We start from the raw sequence: 20,913 nt of genomic DNA on the forward strand, positions 1-20,913 counted from the left end.
TCCTGTAGGCCCCCTCCAGGTACTAGAAGGCTGATATGAGGCCTCCCAGGATCGTTTTTTTTCTCCAGGCTGAAAAATGCGAATTTCCTCAGCCTGTCCTCACAGGAAAGCTGCTCCAGCCCTCCAGTCATCCTCCTGACCTTCCTCTGGACTTGCTCAAACAGGTCCATGTGCTGGGGGCCCCAGAGCTGAACACAGGGCTCCAGGTGAGGTCTCATGAGAGCAGAGCAGAGGGGGACAATCACCTCTCTTGACCCTGCTGATCATGCCTCTGTTAATGCAGCCCAGGACATGGTTGGCTTTTTGGCTGGCAAGTGCACAATGGTGGCTCATGGTGAGCTTGTTATCAACCAACTCCAAGTCCTTCTCATCAGTACTGCTCTCAGTCTATTCTCCGCGCAGCCTGTGTTTGTGCTTGGGATTGCCCCAACCCAGGTGCAGGGCCTTGCAGTGGCCTTGTTGAACCTCACGAGGTTCGCACAGGCCCACCTCTCAGGCCTGTCCAGGTCCCTCTGGATGGCATCCCTTCCCTCCTGCGTGCCGGCCGCGCCACACAGCTTGGTGTCATCAGCAAAGTTGCTGGGGGTGCGCTTCATCCCACTGTCCATGTCACCGATAAAGATGTTACACAGCACCAGTCCCAATACTGATCCCTGAGGATCGCCACTTGTCACTGGTCTCCGTGCCTCCATTTCCCAGTGTTCAAAATATCAGTTAAAATAATTAATTTAGTAATAAATTAAGTCGGACTGCAACTCCTGAAAGCCAGATAGTGTTGTTAGCATATAATTAGAGGAAGAGAGTGTTCTTTGCTAAATTTACATCTTCAGAGAAGGTAAACTAGGAAGTGTTGTTACAGATATTTAAAGTAAATTCTTTCTTTAAAGAGGTTGCAAAAGTTGCAACTCCATAGTAGTAGTAATTTGCTCTGCTGTTTTGGTTGGCTTTATAGCTAGCAAACTTCTGCTGAAATGTATGTGTTAAGATTGAAGCCTGGGAAGTTAGAAGAATTTCATGATCATAGGTTGGTTATAGTACAGTGTCATTTGGAAGGTACTCAGCATGACAATGGTTGTAACTTCTTACATTTCTTTAACTCTACCTACAAGATTATCCAAGCAAACAGACCAGAATAAAACCCTTTTGTATTACAACGTTTGTAATTTGAGTTCATTTTTTCTAATATTTTCTTCAGTTATTTAATTCTCTTTACATCTACTGGCAATACAGTAAAATACAGCAAATGTTTCAATCTCAGCGTGTCTGAGAAGTCCATATTGCTTTAAAAATAATTTTCTTCCTCCACTCTGTGTAATTAGAGTAGTTCAGTTGGAAGGGACATAGAGCGATCAGAGTCCAACTGTCTTGACTACGTCAGCGGTGACCAAAAGTTAAAAGGTGTCATTAGGAGCGTTATCTAAATGCCTTTTGGACACTGGCAGGCATGGGGCATCACACCATTTCCCACGGTGTTCTCCTGGAGAAACTGGCTGCTCGTGGCTTGGCCAGGCGTGCGGTTTGCTGGGTGAAGGAGTGGCTGGCTGGGCTCAACGAGTCGTGGTGATGGGAGTTCAGTCCCATTGATGCCAGCCGCTGGGGGCATTCACCAGGGTCCGATGGTGGGGCCAGTTATTTAGTGTTGGCAGTGGTCTGGAGGAGGGGATCGAGTGCACCCTCAGTAAGTTTGCAGACAATTCCAAGTTAAGTGGGACTGCTGATATGCGTGAAGGTAAGAAGGCTCTGCAGGGGGATCTGGGTAGCCTAGATGGATGGTCTCCATACCGTTGTGTGGCATTTAACCAAGGCTGAGTGCTGGCTGCTACATTTGGATCCTGACAACGCCACGCAGCAGTATAGGCTTGGGGAGGAGTGACTGGGAAGTTACCTGGCAGAAAACAAGCTGGGAGCCAGCAGCGTGCCTGGTTTTGGGCCCCTCCATGTAAGAAGGATATTGAGTTGCTCAAGTGTGTGCAGAGATCTCTTCATCTCTCCCCCTTCCTTCTTGCAAGGAAGCTGGCAAAGGGACTAGAAAACAAGACATACGAGGAGTGACTGAGAGAGTTGGAGTTGTTTAGTCTGGAGAAAAGGAGGCTGAGGGGAGACCTCATCGCTCTCTACAGCTACCTGAGAAGCAGCAGCAATGGGAGTGGTGGTCTCTTCTCTCAGGTGACAAGTGATAGAACACGAGACCACCGCCTCCCTCTCCACCTCACCTCCTCTGGAAGTTGTAGAGAGCAATGAGGTTGATTCTCGGCCTTTTTTTCTCCAGACTAGACAACCAAAGTGTTCTCAGCTTCTCCTCACAGGACATGCCTTCTGGCCTTTTTACCATTTTTGTTGCCCTGCTCTGGATACGTTCAACTATCTTAATGTCCCTTTTGTATTGTTGAGCCCAGAACTGCAGGCAGTATTCAAGGAGAGGTTGCCCCAGTGCTAATGTAGTGTGAGAATCACCTCTTTTATGTCTAGTCTAAGCAGGAAAAAGTGAAGAGCATCATAATTTTTACTTCAGGATACAATGGTGCAGGGAGAGAAGGCATACACATCTGCATCATAACCTTCACAACTGTGCAAGTCATAACTTTAGCCATTTGATTGATCTGAAAACATCAGTAAATATCTGCATTGATGTCATTTGTCTCTCTCACATACGGTAGTAAAATTTTAGGTGCCCTGACATTTAATTAGTTCTTCATTGTAGTGGAAGGCTTTACAGTTATTAATTCCTTTGCTCTCACAGTAAGACCAAGGATTGTTTAAATTAATCTTTTGCTCAACTAGACATCAGAATACACAGTAATAGGAAAAGCAAAAATACATTTTTCAGTATCCAGTCTAATTGTAATCTAGTGCAGACTCGCTAGTTTTAGTTTTCGTGTTTATCATTGCTTGATGAACATACAGTGTGCGATATCAGTTGTCTGGCATTATATACGTTAAAGCAACATAACCTATATAATTCCAAGACAAATTGGTACTGAATTGCATGTTGTTGTTATGTAGTTTTGGTGTTCTTTTTTGGGTTGTATTAAACATCTGTGTTTTGATTATACTTACCTGGTGGAAATTATTCAACCAAGAAATAGTTTCTGGAAGTGAATGGACAAAAAATGTAGTTGGAATCAACACCTCCTTTGGGCAGAGAAAACGTAGATTTGCATCGTGTTCTTTTTAAAAAAGCGTTGTTCATTTTGACTTGAGCAGAGACTCCTGTTCCGAATGGCACCCATCATTGAGTTAAGATTTTGCTGGGGGGAGGGTGGGTGGAAAACTCTAAGATCGAACAGCTGCAGATCCCATTAACAAACAAAATAATCTTCCCCTTTTTCTCAGTTCTGGAAAAGGAGGCAATATCTTAAATCCTTGCTTCTCCACCCCTTCTTTTGTGAGCTACGGTATTTGGTATGACTTGATTAATGAATATGGGACATTATAGACTATACCAAAGAGCACTAGTTCCCGGACTACTTTCAGTAAATACCTGTAACTTGAGAAGCTCTTACTTGTATTTTATCAATTACAGCAGCATGGTATAAAGAATAAAATTAGTTCTCCTTTGTGCTGAATCCCATGGAGATTCATCTAGATTAAAATCTAGATGAATCATCTATCATCTAGATTAAAATCATCGATCTGAACACCACTCAAAAATAAATGCTTACTTAGCATAATCTCTAGAATTCCCATGTTATGCTCATCTTCTTCTCAGCAAGATACGGAGTTCTGTACTAATTCTATTTCCAAAAGTATTGTAATATAGAGGATTACAGTGTGGACCGAATCTTCAACTGATGCTATGGGATTACTGTCAGAAAAAATATAATCCAAAAACTATATCTAAATTCCTGTTGTGCACACAAAATTTACTTTGGTGGTTTCCTGTATGTGATCATCAAAAAATCACGGGAATTGCACAATATTCCACAACAAATTGCAGAATTCAGTTAATTAAAAGTTTTTTTTGTGTGTCAGATAAAGTTTTAGCAGACCATATACCCTTTCTTTTATTGATTTCTGATCAGCTGTTCAAAAATCATCTTTAAGCCTGAACATATTGTAGACAATATCATTCAGAAGGATTTTTTCACTCTGGTTGAGTTGGGAGAAAGAAAACTATTCTGTGATGATGAAGTATTCTTGTTTTTTTTGTTGTTGTTGTTTTTCTTAGGTATGCTATCTCCTTTTCTTACCTGGTAGTGTCATGAAAGCTGAACATATGCAGGTGCTATGTGAAATCTGCAGTATCGTTATTAAAGGAGACTCAGGGAAGAAGTTCAGTATTCCCTGTGATAGCCATAGATGCTCTGAGGGAACAGCCTTGATTGTTCCCTCTGCCATTGTGCAAGCAGTGCAGCAGGGGAGGAAATTACTAGGATTGTCTTCAGTGAGGCTATTCAGAAGTTTGAACTTTCTATAGTCCCTGAAATTTTTGATCATCAAGATTAAGAACTGATGTGCTGTAACGAGTGGCACATCCTGCTTGTAAGTCAGCTTATGGAGGCTCAAGGCAGTATAATTCATCCTGTTTTTATGGCCACTGTCTCTTCCACTGTTAATCAAACAGAAAATTCATAGCTACTTAGTTCATTAGCAGCAACTTGAATTTGTGCATCCACTGAGGCATTTACATATTAATCTTTCTGCAAATATTTTGCCTTATTGTAGGAATTAGCTGTCATCTCCAGAAAATGGGTTGATGCTTTGTCCCTGTGATTTTGGTTTCTTTTGATGTTCAGTAAAGAAAACACAGAACCTAAGTTAGAGTATGAAGTTCTCATAAGATACCTAGATCTGGTGAATACTTTCTGAAACATCAGTATAGTGTGTTAAATATGCCTCCTTTAGAGGATACCATTCTTCACACATACAAACAGATTGAAATCTAATTTTTTTAAGGAGTATAACTGGAAACTTCTACAAGAAAAAATGTGAAGGCTTCAAACATGAAGAAGCACCCTTTGAAATTAAAATTTAATAGTTCAGATTGTGCAGAATGCCTAGAAGAAAGACAGGATTGTTACTGCAAGATGTAACTTTAAATCCTTTAAAAATAATTACATTTTCCTGCAATCAAAAGCCGTGCATTACTATTATTATTTACTGTTTCTTGCTGCTGTGTTTTGTCAGTATGAAAGTCTAGTGCTTATTATGATGGTTATGTTTACCAACTTAACCTGGAACAGAGGCTGGTGTAAATTAAAGGGAGAACTACTGTATCTGCTTGTTTTAGAAGTACATGGAAGAGAGCTTAAATATGAAAAGTGTTTTCTATCAAAGCGTACTTCTAAAGTTTGAGATATATCTATATATCTAAAAATACTTGTTAAGCTGTTATTGCCTGGGAAAGTAATCACAGTAGAGCATATTTCTCTGTGTATCCTGCTGTGCTGCCTTCCTGATAGCGATTATTGGTTAGAAACGGCCTCACACTTGTTTTAACACTAATGCAAAACTACTCTTGTGATACAATGAATGCTCACTGCCAACTGAGGAAGAACTTGTGTGGATTACAGTTAGCGTTTTACAGGAATTTGTTGTGATAGAGGTGAGAAATTAGGGAAAAGCTTTTAAGCCTGATCTTGAATGTTTAAAAAATTTTGTAGCTCTTACTGCTTTAATTATGAGCCTTTACTTCAGTGATTCAGTTGGAAGTCTTATGTTCAGTGTAGGCATAGACAAGGTTCTTTCACAGCTGGATGTTTGTGCTTGGTTAGTGCTGGCATTGAAGACAAGAGTAAAAGGGTTTCTCAGACATACCACCAATTTTTCTTTTTTTGTGAAGTGCGAGCTAAATTTAACTTCTCCAGCGCCCTCAGCGCTCGGCCACAAACTGCGATTCAGTCCTGTTTCCTGTCTTTCCCAATCCATGAAACATTTGGGAGGAATGCAGTGCAATCCTACTAGCCTGTGAACTGATCATCAGACATTAGTTCTTCTCAAAGGCTGGAAACACTAAAATGTCAGATGCCTCAAAGTGGCATGGAGCTCAGTAGCTGAAATGCAATCTGTAAACTGTTTTGGATGACTAAGTCAATTCATTCACTTCAATTATTTTTTGTTAGATTGCCTGTGTATTCATTTGATTTTCACAAGTTCAACTTTGAGTTTATACAGAGGAAGTGATCTCTAGCGTAACTCTAGCCTGTTAGGTGTAATTCCACATGAGATTCCTTGTCTGGTCAGGATCCTCCTTTCTCTACATCATAGAGTTTATCAGCAGCTTTCCTGTTTAGCCAGAGATACCGAGGGAAGTGACAGAAAGGAAGTCTTTGTTTCTCTGATATTCTGATGTTGGAGATAAATGTACCTTGCAGGTTGACCTTACCGTTTCATGTGTTTTTTTATAATGTTTTATTATTTTTTTTTTTAGTGGGAGAAGCTCTTTAATGCTTGCTCCTGTGGACAACTATGAATTTAGTGGCTCAGTATTTACATTGCTGGCTTCCCCTGTTGTGATTCTTTCTTACCGGGTTTAGTAGCCTTCCTTTTGCCTTCATTTTCCTAATCAACTGTTCACGTGCTTTCTTTTGCCTTCTAACACCAACCTCATCTACTTCTGGTTTTCCAGTTCTCTTCACAAAATACCTGGCAAATTGTGCTTTCCTGCTCACTTCTAGCAAAGGTCCTGGAAGGGGTCTTACCGTGTATTTACAACATTTGCTTGGACTTTTTCTGTTTTCTGCATGCATTCAGAATAACTCTTTGTTCCATTGAAAAGATTAAGGGCAGTGTTTGCCTGAAAAAAAAATTAATGAAGCGCCTAACAGAGCTATTATTCATTTTGGAAACCAGTTGCTGTGGTTGCCATAGTAATAACAAGCCCTTTATTAAAGCTATTTTCTATATGTTCTGCCTGTATTATAACGTGCAGCTGGGGGAGCTGCAGATCCACGAATCTGTTCTCTGGAAAGAATTTTCTAGTTTTGTATAGTTAAATTATCCAAGGAATTTATGTTATAGGAGCATAAAACACGTAAATCTAGTTTATCATATCTATCGTGGAATTGTTCATGCAGGCCATCACTTCATGTAGCCGTTTACAGTAATCGCAATGAAATAACAGCTGTATCAAAAATGAATAATGCATACAGAGAAATTGTGAACTCCCTTAATATCCCCTGATTTATTTATTTATTTATTTGTAACTGATAGAATGATGAGCTTGTAGTTCCACGAGAAATGCTTGTAGACTTTGCTGTTCCCCCATGTGTGTGTTAGCTGTAGTGGGTAATAACTCTGGTAATAGCTCTTGGGGTTATAAAGCTGGTAAATTAATGGTGTGTTTTCTTTGTATAATGCCCTATGAAATATTTATGGAATATGAAGGATCTTTACATCAGCATAGTATCCTAAGATTTCCTTTAGAATAATTGCTTCAAACATTTTCTTCTTGAGAGAATAAGCATGCTTGAATGTATTATAGTAAACCAGTTAAAACCATGTTTTTCTTCACCAAATTAAACAAATTATGTCAATTTGAGACATTTATGTACAATCTTATTATCTCTTAGAAATAAGACATCCAAACCCAAGAGTGTTTCTGCAAAGTAAATGCTGTCTCCTACGCAGAAGTGACAATTGGCTAGTGATAGCAAAGGGAGATTTTTTTTGGTGTAATATATGTGGTGATTTATAAATATTTTGATTGGTCACAGAATTATATAAAATGATAAGCCAACTCAACGATAGAGTAGTAACTGGGCTTCATAGTGTCGATTCAGAAAGTAGCCTTTCAATCTGAGACAGTTTTTTTCATAGGATTGTGGTTTGGGTTGGAAGGGACCTTAAAGACCACCCAGTTCCAACCCCCTGCCATGGGCAGGGACACCTCCCACCAGACCAGGCTGCCCAGAGCCCCATCCAGCCTGGCCTTGAACACCTCCAGGGATGGGGCATCCACAGCTGCTCTGGGCAGCCTGTGCCAGGGCCTTGCCACCCTCTGTGGTGGTTTTACTCAGCTGGGCAGCTGAACTCTACCACAACCTTTCTCTCACTCCCCCTCCTCAAAGGGGGCGAAAATACGATGGAAAGGGCTCAAGAGTTGAGGTAAGGCCAGGGAGATCACTCAGCAATTACTGCCATGGATCAAACAGGATCATCATAAGGAAGATTAATATCATTTATTGCCTATCACAAGCAGACTGGAGCAGTGAGATACTAAAAGCACCTTTCCCCATCCACCCTCTCTTCTACGTCCTCCCCCCGAGCAGCACAGGGGAATGGGGACTGGGGGCTGCGGTCAGTCCCTGACGCTTCGTCCCTGCCGCTCCTTCACGGTCACTCCCTGCCCCTGCTCCACGTGGGGTGCCTCCCGCGGGATGCCGTCCTTCCCGAACTGAGCCTGCAGGGGCTGCCCACAGGCAGCAGCTCTTCAAGAACTGCTCCCACATGGCTCCGTACCACGGGGTCCATCCCTCAGGTGCGAACTTTTCCAACGCGGGTCCCGCACAGGCGGCAGCTCCCCCCAGACACCCTGCTCCTGCGTGGGCTCCTCTCCACGGGCTGCAGCTCCGGCCGGGGCCTGCTCCTGCGGGGGCTCTCCATGGGCCGCAGCCTCCTCCAGGCCTCATCCACCTGCTCCACCGGGGGCTCCTCCACGGGGGGGCTGCAGCGTGGAGATCTGCTCCATGTGGGACCCATGGGCTGCAGGGGGACAGCCTGCTCCACCAGGGGCCTCTCCACAGGCCGCAGGGGAACTGCTGCTGCGTGCCTGGAGCACCTCCTGCCCTCCTGCTGCGCTCACCTTGGGGGCTGCAGGGCTGGTTCTCACTCCTCTCTCCCAGCTGCTGTTGTGCAGCAGTTTTTTTTTTTTTTTTTTTTTCTTTTCTTAAACATGTCCTCCCAGAGGCACAAACAGTGTCTGTCACTGGCTCAGCTCTAGCCAGCAGTGGGTCCCTTTGGAGTCGTCTGGAGCTGGCTCTGATCTGACATGGGGCAGCTTCTGGGCTCTGCTCACAGAGGCCACCCCTGCAGCCCCCCTGCTACCAAAACATTGCCATGTAAACCCAATGCATCCTCATAGTAAAGAATTTCTTCCTTATATCTTATCGAATTCTACCCTCCTTTAGTTTAAAACCATTCCCCCTTGTCCTATCCATACACCCCCTGACAAAGAGGCCCTCCCCACGTTTCTTTTGCTGCAGCCCAGGATAAGGTTGGCTTTCTGGGCTGCAAGTGCACATTGGTGGTCCGCGTTGAGCTTCTCATCAAACTTTTTAGGCAGAGTTTTACAGATACTTCTCTTAGATCTGGCTAATATCAGCTGTGAAACAATAGGTCGAATTTATTTCTATGCTTGCCCTTTTAGCAAATGATCATATCTGTGGTTGTTTGTTTTTCTTTTTTTTACAACTGCTCACTTTCCAAATAATTTGTAACAGAGTACCTCCTTGTTCTGGAATTTTGAGAAAACATTATTTCTATTGAAGCAAGGATATTTTGCAGTACTATCTTGATTGAAAATGTGAACCTGATTTGTAGGTGGCATTAAAACTATTGAAGAAATCCTGTGCCAGGGAGCATGTTTTCAGCTCATTACTGGGACAGCTAATTCCTTGGGAAATCTATAAGGGACAGGAGTTAGTGTAATGACAATAAATTGAAATTATGCTTTCACTAGGCATAATCTAACATTTCAACCAATGACAAAAAATTTAATGCTTAATTAGATATTAAATAGATGACAAGTTTCAAATATAAATGCAAGTACGTTTCCTTGGTACTCTTTATATGTTGGTTAAGGATAGATTTCTTCTAATGCCTTGATTTAAAGGCTTAAAAACTGTAAGGTAGACATACATAGTAAAGATAGTCTTTTTACCAGATATAAATTCCCAAGTTTGAGAGCTACACCTTCACATCTGTTTCTGTATTTCTACGTTCTAGGCAATAAAAATTAATAAATTTCCTGTGTCGTCAGAGGCTATTTGTACCCTACACAGAAGCAAAGTTGTAGCTTTACATTTGTTCTTTGTTTGCTCCTAATTTTGTTCTTTCTTGTCAGTCTTAACTATATCATGGGTATGAAAATGCCATAAATTGAAAAACAAACAAACCCCCAAAAACTCAAAGTCCTTTCTTCAGAACTTATTTGAAGTGGTTTCTTCTTTGCCAAGACACTGTTATGAATGAAAATGGGATAAAAAGCTTCACATGAGTATTTGTTTGAAAGAAAAAGCAGTATTAAGCTTTTTCATAAAATAGTACCAGTTCCTATTACTATGTAGAACTTACGGTGATCAGTTTAAAGGAGACCTGTAGTTAACAAATATTCCTTTTTTTCCCGTAATTACAGTTGCATTTGGATAAGTACTGTAGGAATGTTCTCCTGAAAGAAATAATTACATAAAAATGCTATTTGTATTCATCCATTACCTTCATTATTAGCAAAAATGGATGAGTAAAAACGTTTCAGAATTTAAATGTACCTTGTACTGAGACTCTTCATTTTGACCACTGGATGGCTGTTCTGTCTTCGATGATGTCTTAACAATATCCAGCTTTGGTGGTTCTTTGACATTATATTGATCATGCTTATTAAAGATGACTTGGAGTAAGACTAGAGCGTTTATTGCGTCAGTGGTTAAAGAAAGGCCAAAGTTGTAGTGTTGTTTTTGGAATTTGTTTGATCAGATGAAGCTTGTGCATAGTGTGTTAACGTTAAGCTATAGACATATTAATTTTATTCTAAGTACTGTATATAATTTCCCTTCCTTTGGATGCCATTTAAGCCTTTATCCATATAATTGCTTTTTATTCTTTTAAAATACTATTTAAATATTCACTCTCCAGTACTGGTGTAAACATAATTGGATTTCTAATTATAGCTTTGGAATGTGTCACATACTGCAGAATCTTCAGATAATTTTTTGAGGTATTTTAGTAATGTGCTATTACTGAGGAAACCAAGGCCTGATGGCATTCGTCTCTAAGCAGAATTGTTTGTCTGAATCATAGAAAGGTTAATTTCTTGATGTAGTGGAGTCAGATTGGCTATGTGAAGGGCTGTAAAAAAGTCAAGATGTAAAGTTGTAAGTGAATATTAAAAGTCTAGGTAGATGTACTTGCTAAAGTTAAGTCTTGGTATTAACGTGAGTTGTACGTGAAGTATGAGTTCACTGTTCTAGTGATATTAAAATGAAAAAAAAAGCTAAAATGTCAAGGGCTAACTATAATAATCAAACAGCTAGAGTATTTTGGTAGGCGTAGTGCTCCAGCTGTGTCATCTGACTTTGTCTTTTTCAGTTTGCCTGTTTCTTCTTAACATGTTATTTTGGGTATGTCTTTACGTTAGTTGGCATTCCTCCTTGTTATTTTGGGTATCTCTTACGTTAGTTGGCATTCACCCTAATTGTGAATCTCTTGGAATGAAGTCAGACATGTTGGAGGAGTGGGGGGAGGCAAACATTTTTCAGGAAAGGAAGGAAATGAAAACTTTGGGTAGACAGGTTGAAGGGGTAACAGCTTCCCTATATAGCAAGCTGACAGGCTGGCAAAGTATGGCTTCACTTTTCCAGCCTCTCTGTATCTCTCTGCTTCCAGATGTGTGCTCTCGGTAAGGCGAGCACCTTTCCGCTCCCCAGTCATTTTGAAGCTGTGAGATGGGTCTCAGATACAGAGTTTCTTTGGCTGTCAGGAGTTGCAGAGGTCTTGTGGCAACTTTCAAGGCTAGACACTTGGGCATGCACAGGTGAATGTTACTTTTTTGGATGTCAGGAGGGAGGTATTGGATGTCATGGGAGCTGACATCCTGATTTTTATTGTGTCAAGGCTATTTATAACAACAGCATATCATGCCTGTTTTCTAACAATGTTTCATCAAGTTTCTTGTTTGCTTCTGTTTCTTGGAAATGTGTTCTTTTTATATGTGTAATCAAATAGATTTTTCTTTGCATAACATCTTTTTGGATTTATTTGCTTGAATTAAACTTCTGACTTCTGTCAGGCATTCGTATGTTTTTGTGGAGCTTTTGTGTTCTTGACAAATTAATTTCTAACTATTTGCTGCCTTGAACATGCTGTGTGTTACATATTGGCCCAGTATGGAACTTCTTTATTCAAATTTTTTTTTATCATGTATTAGATGGGGAAAATTCAGCCTTACTTGGATTTTCTGTTACAAGGTACTGTAGAATATGAATGTATTTAGCATTTCTTGGTGGAAAAGTTGAATTGTCAATCGGAGACATGGGAAGAAAAGGGAAGAACTAGGAGTTTAAAGGAAAAGTTAATGCAAATTGGATCCCAAAATTGTGATACTGTGGTGACTTACAGACTAGGACTTAAATTTTAATTTTGAGATAAGAATGTTGGAATGATTTCACCCTTCTCCTCTCCAGCTCATTTTCATGGAGTCTCATATGTCCCAAATCCAGCTAAGACTGAACGCACATATTTCAATTACATGTCATCATTTGAAATTGCAAAGTGATCTGATGGGTAACTTGTAAGGATAAAGTGCATCTTAAAAACAGTTATGCACGTATTTCAAAATGTGCACATATTTAATGTATTTTAACAGTCTTGTTAGTCTAGCTTCACGGACAATTTTTCCCTTGCATCTCTAAAGGTATGCTGTGTATATGCTTCACTTTGTTCTACCTCTCTTGTCCTCAGAAGCATTTTTATTGTATGCTGCAGTAGCGTTAAGACTGACTGTTCTAAGACCAGCTTTTCTGCTTTTGTGGTCCTTGTCGGGAAGGGCAGGGTTATTCTTTTTTTGCTCCTGATTTGATGGTGTTGAACCATCAGGGGAAAGCACGATGTGAATCGATGCTTTAACAACTGTGGTGCACGAGGGTCGGACTGTACGCTTTTTGGGTGATACCCGTGAAAGCTCGCTGCTACACCCGATAAGAATTCTTGCATAACCTCTCTCAGTTGTAATGTGCGCTATCTCACGGCGGCAAAACGCTTGTTGAGCTCAGTGTAGTGAAAAGTTGCAACCAGCATTTTGTACAGTGGTGGAATAGTCTGAGATTCTGCAGTGTTGGAGGACAGCGGTACAGGACAGCAGGCGATGTTTGTGCAAAAGCAGAATCACCGTACCAGGGGGTAATGGTATGTGGTGGAACTGACTTAGCTCTCAGTTGTGCAGGCATCTGTCTAACAGCTTCTGTACTGAAAGCAATTACCAGTTATGGAAGCAAAACCGGAAAGTTCAGAAGGATCCTTTATGGCATGACAACAGAGTAGAAGAGGTTATTAAGTGCATGAAGACAGCCTCCGAAAAGGTGAAGTTCTCAGCCAAGGAGAGTAGAATAGAATAGAAATCCTACCGGCGTATGGAAACTGCTAAAAAAAAAAAAAAAAAGTTTGAGAGAAACAACCTGCAAAATGTTTAAAAGCTAACAGTTAATGCCTTTTTCAAATATATTGTCAAAGATTCTGGAGGCCCAGCAGACAGCCCAGGTGTAAAAAGAGCACCCAGAGAGAATTGGGCTGTGGCAGAGAAACTTAAACAGTTCTTCTATTTACCCTCAGCATGGAAGGATGTGAGGAGTTTTTTCCCTCCAAACTCCTGTACTGTGGACAACCAGTCTAAGGGCCTGTTTTAAATAACTGCTTTGTTGTAAAACAGCGGTGCTTAGCCTCTGGTGTATGTTTTTACTCCCACTTCTAGAAAAAAGCAAGTTCTTTGAACTCGGTATCACAAGTTATGTATGTTATTGTTTGAAATGATGTGACAATTTAAGCTCTCCCTTATGAAAGAAAATCTATGTTCATCGCAGAATAGTGTCAGGAATGAAAGCTAATTTCTCTTAAACTTGCCAAAATAAAACATTATTCTTTTGTCTTTAGCTTTTAAGGAATGATCCCTTAGTTCAGCGAGTCCTACAAAGTTATTTGTTTTTCTCCTAGAAGCAGGTGCTTCATTTGAAATGGTGCTATAATTAAAAATCTTTTTGTTAAAACTATCCTGGCTTGGTCCTGAACATAGAAAGAAAGCTCAGGTGCATCAGAGAATAGAAAGTTTTACCTGAATAAGTTATATTCAAAGTCATTTGCATGGTTCCAGTCTTTGGTCTGAAATTAGTTACCTAGCAGTATGTTGTATTTCTCCTGGATGATTTGTCACTGATTTTATCATATGCCCCATGTTACCTGATTCTGACAGTAGATTTGCATCTTTTGTTATTTTATGCTTGTATTTTTTATTGTTATCATTTTTTTTTTTTACTTTTCTTGGATTGTGTTGAGAGGTTGGTACATGTGTTTGTGCATAGGTTCCTACTTGGACAGAGTTGAGGGAGGAGGAAAAACAGCAATGTGAAAGATCAGAGCGAGTTTAATGCAATACAGTGTGAAAATGAAAAACTGATGTGTAAAAATAATAAAAGCAGTTTCTGAGTTGCAACTTATTTTCTCTTTACCACAGATGCTATACTTATTACACTGTTTGTAAATGGTGTTTGTGTAACAGTAGCCAAAACTTGAAGCTTTAGCAAAATGATTGTATGAAAAAGCCATAAACTAACACGTAAGATGTGTTTCCTTTCAGCCAACCTACCAATAATACAAATAGATTACAACAGGTGAAACACAGGCACTCATAAATACTGCATGAGGACTAGTGGAGCAGTATGATGCACAGCTGGAGACCACTTGCTTTTGAAGACTTAGGGCCTTCGTTGTTATTAAACCAAAACCAGAGCTTATTATCATGTTCTGGGGTGGAGAAGAAATGCGTGTATTTGTTAGTGTTGCATTTAGCTAAAGGCAGATTTTCTCTTTTAATTCATAAACTGTACAAAATACCGTATTTCTGATATTCTTATATGCCTACCTTGCCTCCACTTGTTCTGATTGATTTCTGCCTTTTTGGCTTTCAGAAGGAAATAACCAGTGATATTGTTACTTGTGATTTAGTGCTTGGTAGCTCAGGGATTTACTTGGAATCGTGTGCAGAATAGAAACTTGGTTCAGATGTGTTGGATACTTGCCTGCAGTCCCAAGCTGCTGACTGTGCCCTGGTCTGAGATTGAGCTAATTCACTGGGGCATGGAGGACTGCTGGGCGTGATGTGAGAAACTGCTGAACGTAACAACCACAGCACGAGAGAATGACAGAAGTTGCAGTCAGCACCGCGTGGGATGCCTGGAGTTCACAAGTAGCAAAAGGGGAGTTAGGTGAGGAATGTCCCAACAGTGCCATTACCTGGAGGCGAGCACTGGGGTTGCTTTGGAAAGTACAGTGTTAGAAAACCAGCAGTGCCTGGGCAACCATCGCAGAAATACCAAACCTGGGTCTGGAGGGGCAAAAATAGGACCACTAGGGGATGAAGTAATTGGAGTAGTTAGCTAATTCAGGAGAAGACTGCGGTAGAGAAAGAGAAATAGAAGGATGATGAAAATGAGCAAGTAACAGGAAAACAGGTAAGACATGCACTTGTATGATGAGGTACTCTCTGGGGTTACGTGTTGGGCATCCCCTGCTTGATCATTGCAGCTGGTGTCTGACAATAAAAACTGAACCTGTTAAGACCATGCCCCGTGAGTCAGAGCTGCTCTGGCTGTCAGGAGCACTTTGGGGGTGTTCCTTGGCTGGCAGGGGCACACCTGGATGGGTGGATGAAGAATCCTGGTGTCACCATGTTAGTGCCAGTTCCAAGCCTGTGGTCTCACCACTCCCTGGCAAGATGGGTATTGAGCTTTCTGATTTATGGCACTTCTGGTCATTCGCTGTCAGTATTATTAGATGGAGTGGTAACTCCTGCTTTGGACACTCACTGAGAGCTTGCAGTATTGTAAGTGTATCTTATCTACTTTTGTAGGCTAGAAAATCAGAATTGCATGTAAATCAGATTAATGGTTCTGTCTTCTGCTTGCTTAGGCAAAATTACTGAAATTGATATGACCTATAACTGTAGCATAGGAATTAACAATTTTTCTTTGAACTGCAACCTTGTTCTCCCTCTCGGACATCTGTTATGAAGCTGGCTGTTTCTGTTCTTTGGAATGCAGAGACTTTGGTTTAACTTGGGCTTCTTGGATAGGCTTCTTTTTATGGTCAAAGATCAAGCTCATCTGAAGGTGAACACTTAATACCACTGTAGAATAATAATTTCTCTGTTCAGGTATTTTTGTCCTTTGTTCTGCTTCCTAACCTCTCTCCCTAAAAAACTCATCCCTCAAAGCTAATGCCAACAAAGAACCAATCCTCAATACCCAAAAAGCCACCTCCAAATGGTAGTGTACTCAGACTTTTGTTCTCCTTTAAAGTGGCAGGCTGTTATTTATCTTTTCCTGATGTTAAAAAAAAAAAAAATAAATGTCTTATTTTTTCTTTCAGTAGTCCATCTGCTTTGCCTTGCAACTATACTTAATGAAGCTTGTTCCTGTCCAGCTGTGTTCTGTATCACAGCCTCCCTGTGTGTCATGGCAGAGCTGTTTGCATGCTTCTTTTTCTCCTCTGTCTTGTGTATTCTTGGATTTTCTTCAGAATCCATCCATGGCTTTTTTCCAGTTTTCATGACATAGTTCAGTAGTTCTTTGACTTTAGAACTGCTTTCTGATTTCTGTCCTCAGTGCATCATCAGCCAGTGTCTGCCTTTGTGGTTAACAAATCTCTGCCCAGACCTAATATTTTATCTTGAATGGACAATCCTGAGTGCTTCTAATTACTAACAGGAAATTTAATATCGTTGAAATTCATGAGTCACTTATTTAATATCAGAGAAATTCATTTGCTTATGACATGTCTTTCCCATTGAATCCCTTGTGTTTTCAGTGACAGCATGCTCCTGATATAGCTGCTGTGCTAACCTGTGATACAGAGTTCAATTTACACTTCACCCTGTCTTTTAATCGGTGTTTACAGTCTGTACAAGTTCTGCTTTCATTGTTGCTTTAACACTTCGTTTCACACCAAACTCTGGTAGTATCGTATTTTTTTTAGTGTTACTGCTCCTTTGCTCATCCCATATTCTTCCAGTGCCAATAAAATCCTGTAAATGGAGAACAAGGGAGGAGTTTATTTGGATATCACTAGATTCCTTGGAGTTCTGTGTATAAGTATGCTTTTGGGCTTCTTCCACCCATGCATATTTATGTTCAGAAGTACTGTGTGCTTATAAATTTTTTTGAAGGCATATGATGATTCTGCTTATGTTTTGCTTAGACTGATATACTCTGCTTTTCCTGATTTTGATATAGTGTATACCCTTCATACGTATCTTAATAAGCCCTGGAAGAATAGTACGTTTCTACAGCAGCTTCCCAAGTAAGGCAAAAAGAACTGTATTCTTACTATATTCTTGCTTTTTTGCAATGCAGAGAGAGAAGCAATAGAAACAATAGTTTTATTCAGTAACTCTCAAGCTGATAGTTAAAAACGAATAGGTTTTGTATTATGGAATGAGAAAACTGCTACAACATTTCATATGATGTCTACTTGCTTCTTGAGAGAAAATTCTTTCCTAGGTTGGGACAAATCTTTTAAAAAGAAAACGTAACCAAAGAATAATCATGTTTATAAATGCATTCAAATTTGAATTTTTTTCAAAAATCATTGGGTAAACAGAGTGACATGACAGCGAAATCGTCCGTGTTGCAAAGTTACCTTAGAATTAACTTGATGCTTAGGATCTTAGCTTTTTCCTTCAACAAACATTTCGAGGTAGAATTTTCTTGTGAGGAGTTACAGCAGGACTACTGTGTTGGAAGACAACTAAAAATAATGAAGCTCATGTAAGGGAAAAAAAATAATCTGCAAAATTTGTTGTCTAGACTTCATTTTTAGAAGCCTTGCTGGCAGTATGGTGTTTGTAAGTTACCAGTAGAAACTAGCCCAAGCTGGACAGAGGTATTATGACGTCAAGAATAACTGCATTAAGCTGTATTTTTTGTCTTTAATGGTTCGGTGTATTTAAATGTTGTTTGGTGATATACTGACTTTGTGCAATAGCTTAGCATTGTGAAACCGAATAGTATAGGAATGAATTTATCTTGATGCTCAATATGATATTCCTAAATAATTAGCTCTTCTGCTCTTTGAGTATATTTATGTAGCAATATACCTCTAAATATAATTCGTATCAGTAGTAAATAACCTTGATTTATATACATGTTCTTGCATTGGCAAGGTGTCACCTTGACTTCCTTATATTTTTTTTCTTCTATAGGAAAGATACAAATCAGTTCATTTCACACAAAACTATAGAATCCACTCAACAAATTCTTGTTGTAATTACTCTGTTCTATGCTTTTTTTTTTTTTCAGTAGGTAGGTAGACGGGATATTTTTAAAGGCCTGCTTACTTGAAGCGTAGAATTTGGAAATGTACCATATTCACCTACATAATTAATTCAAGTGTATAGAAAGTATATACAAAAAATCAAAATGCAGAATTCTATTGTTCTGTGGTTTTCAGCAGGTTCATAATTTGAACTTGTGCAGTTTTTACCCTTATCTTCTACTCTGAGTAAGAAGAGGAAGAGCTACTGTCTGAAGTAGATACCTCACAAAAATAATGTTTCTTAGGGAAAATGTCAGGCATCTTTTTGTCTTTACATTTTCAAAGATTTTTCTATAGCTTTTTCCCCACGATAAACAGATTTCACACACACAAAAAAGTGTGAAATCTCACAGATTGGTTTAGTTGGGTATACTATCTGATGAGCAGCTTTCAGTAGAGAGGAGTACAACATAAAGAATGAAAATATAACATTGAAATAAATTCCAACATTCAAAAATACAGTATCTTTCTGCTTATGTAACTGCAAATCCCATTTTTGAGATCTATATAAGCACGTTATGCAGTAAAGCTGAATACCTCTTGCATATTAATATAAGGCATGTATATTAAACAAATTCTGGGAAATAATCCAGAAAGGTATCTCATCACCTACTGCCTGTTATTATAGATAACCCTATGGAAAGTAATTAACCAGTGTCTTATTAACTCCTTAGAATTGCCGTATGTTTTGATTTTGTTGGACTTTACAGGAAGACATGATAATTAATCTAAACAACATTGTGATAATTTGAATAGATCTCTGTATATTGTTAATAATTTTCTTAGTTCTCATAAAACACTTTTCTTCTAATAGAAGAATTACGGAAATTGAGTTGGTCTGGAATTCCCAAACGAATTCGTCCTATTGCGTGGAAGCTCCTTTCAGTAAGTTTTATTTTCCACTTTGTGTTTAAAAGTAATAGCTTTCTGCAAGAATTGCAAATAATTTTGCTTGACTTGTAATCCATCAGTGATACTTGAAAATGTTCTGTCTTGTTGCTGAATTGTAATAAATGTTCTGTTCTTTGCTCAATTTTAAGAGGAATTTGTCAAACTGAAAGGAGGGGAATGAGAAGCACTAGTAAATCATGTCAGCTGTGTATCTTTATTTTCAGACTGGCTTTCTCTGAAAGCAAGGCTTATGTGTTAAGTTGCCTCTTTCAACCAGTTTTGATGGAACAGTGGTGAATTCAAAGACAAGTGAATTCCTACAGTTTTCTTGGAAATAGGCACACAGTGAGGAAACAAAGCCTATCAGTGTCCTACAAAAGGCTTCCTTCTGCCTTCACGTTAAAATAACTACTAGAGACTGCTCACACAAAGTATTAACGCTGTGTTGAGGAAAAGCTATGAAGGGAGCTTGTGTTTGAGTATTTTTCTGAAGCGGTTTAAGATGAAGAAATCTGAATTGCTGCCTTATGACATTGGCTCTCCTGGTCTTAGGCTTGTGAGTCAGTTCAGGGAGCTAAGCTGATTGAAAAGCTAATCACTCATTTGTAGGGTGGGTTTTTGGCTAGCTGAGTGCCCTGAACCTTGTCTGGTGGCAGGTGGAGTTTGGGCACACAGTAGCTTGGGAGCAGGTTGGCTGAAATACCGAGGAGCAGCACACCGGGGTGCTTCAGGCAGGCTTTGGAGAGGAGCTTATCGGAATCTGGGATTTGTTGGGTTTGGTGTCACAAGAATGGGTTTTGTTATTTCATTGTTTGCACTGCATTTAAAAAAAAGGTATTTTTGTAAAAATACAGTGTATTCCTGGTAGTATTTTCCACGTCAATCTTTTTAGCTATAATCCTTGCCATGGCAGGTGGTTGTGCAGTTCAGCTGTTCTTTGTACATGGTTGAGAGAAGATCTTCTGAAAATGTTTTTATTAAAAAGAAGCAAAAATCTAGTGTTGTCTACTCTCCAGAGACTCTGAAGATACTTTATCAGCAAATCTTCTTGCATTTAAGAACTCTTTAAAATTCTGAGTTATACACACAACAGTTTAACACTGTTGAATTTTTCAGAGAGTAGACTTAAATAGCTTTGCTTTTTATAGAGTAATTCAGCAGGGACTATGAAGTATTTACTTCACATTGAGTTTGATTTCCAGTGACTGAAAGAGTCTGTCTTGCTGATGAGATCCACTAAATTTGCAGCTTATGCTAAATGTGGATACAGCCTCTTAATGGCAAATATTCAAATATTCTGTCGTAACTGAGATTAAGCATGCAGTATACAATCTATTTTAGTTTCGTTTCCAAAGTTGTCCAAGGTTGGACAAAATTTGTTGTTGTTTTTTTTTAAGTTTAGGATGCCTGTGTTGAAATACTCAGCCAAAAATTTATGGCTAACTCAAAATGGACTTTTAAACCCAATAAACTGAAGCATAAGAATAGGTTTAATTCTGATTGAGGGTTTAGAGAATAAATTACGCCAAAGTTAACCACAGTCATGTTCTCGCTTTCAAGTGAGAGCATAGGCTTCTGGTGACCTTCAACTTCATCCGATAAGTTGATTTAGTTTAGTATTCCTGAGATTCCCAATGCAGATAAATTTCTAAGTGAAAAGTACAAATTTCTTTGTACTTTGGTCTTTACTACTTCAGTTCAGGATCATTCTAGTTCAGTTCTTATCTCTGGATGTCTTCTTGTAACTCTGTAAAACTGCACAGGTTATTTTACTTTACTCTAAGAATT

At 39.5% G+C, this 20,913-nt stretch overlaps 1 protein-coding gene across 3 annotated transcripts in view; it reads left to right on the forward strand.

The window, feature by feature from the left end:
* Positions 1 to 20,913, forward strand: part of TBC1D22A (TBC1 domain family member 22A) — a 174,696-nt gene that overhangs the window by 11,620 nt on the left and 142,163 nt on the right. For all 3 annotated transcript variants that reach the window (XM_035549298.2, XM_035549299.2, XM_050708281.1), the window contains exon 5: positions 19,049 to 19,119. In XM_035549298.2, the coding sequence (XP_035405191.1) occupies positions 19,049 to 19,119 (71 nt within the window). The remainder of the gene's footprint in view (positions 1 to 19,048; positions 19,120 to 20,913) is intronic.

The sequence above is a fragment of the Cygnus atratus genome, chromosome 1 (assembly GCF_013377495.2).
Source record: "Cygnus atratus isolate AKBS03 ecotype Queensland, Australia chromosome 1, CAtr_DNAZoo_HiC_assembly, whole genome shotgun sequence".
Classification (NCBI taxonomy): Eukaryota; Metazoa; Chordata; class Aves; order Anseriformes; family Anatidae; genus Cygnus; species Cygnus atratus.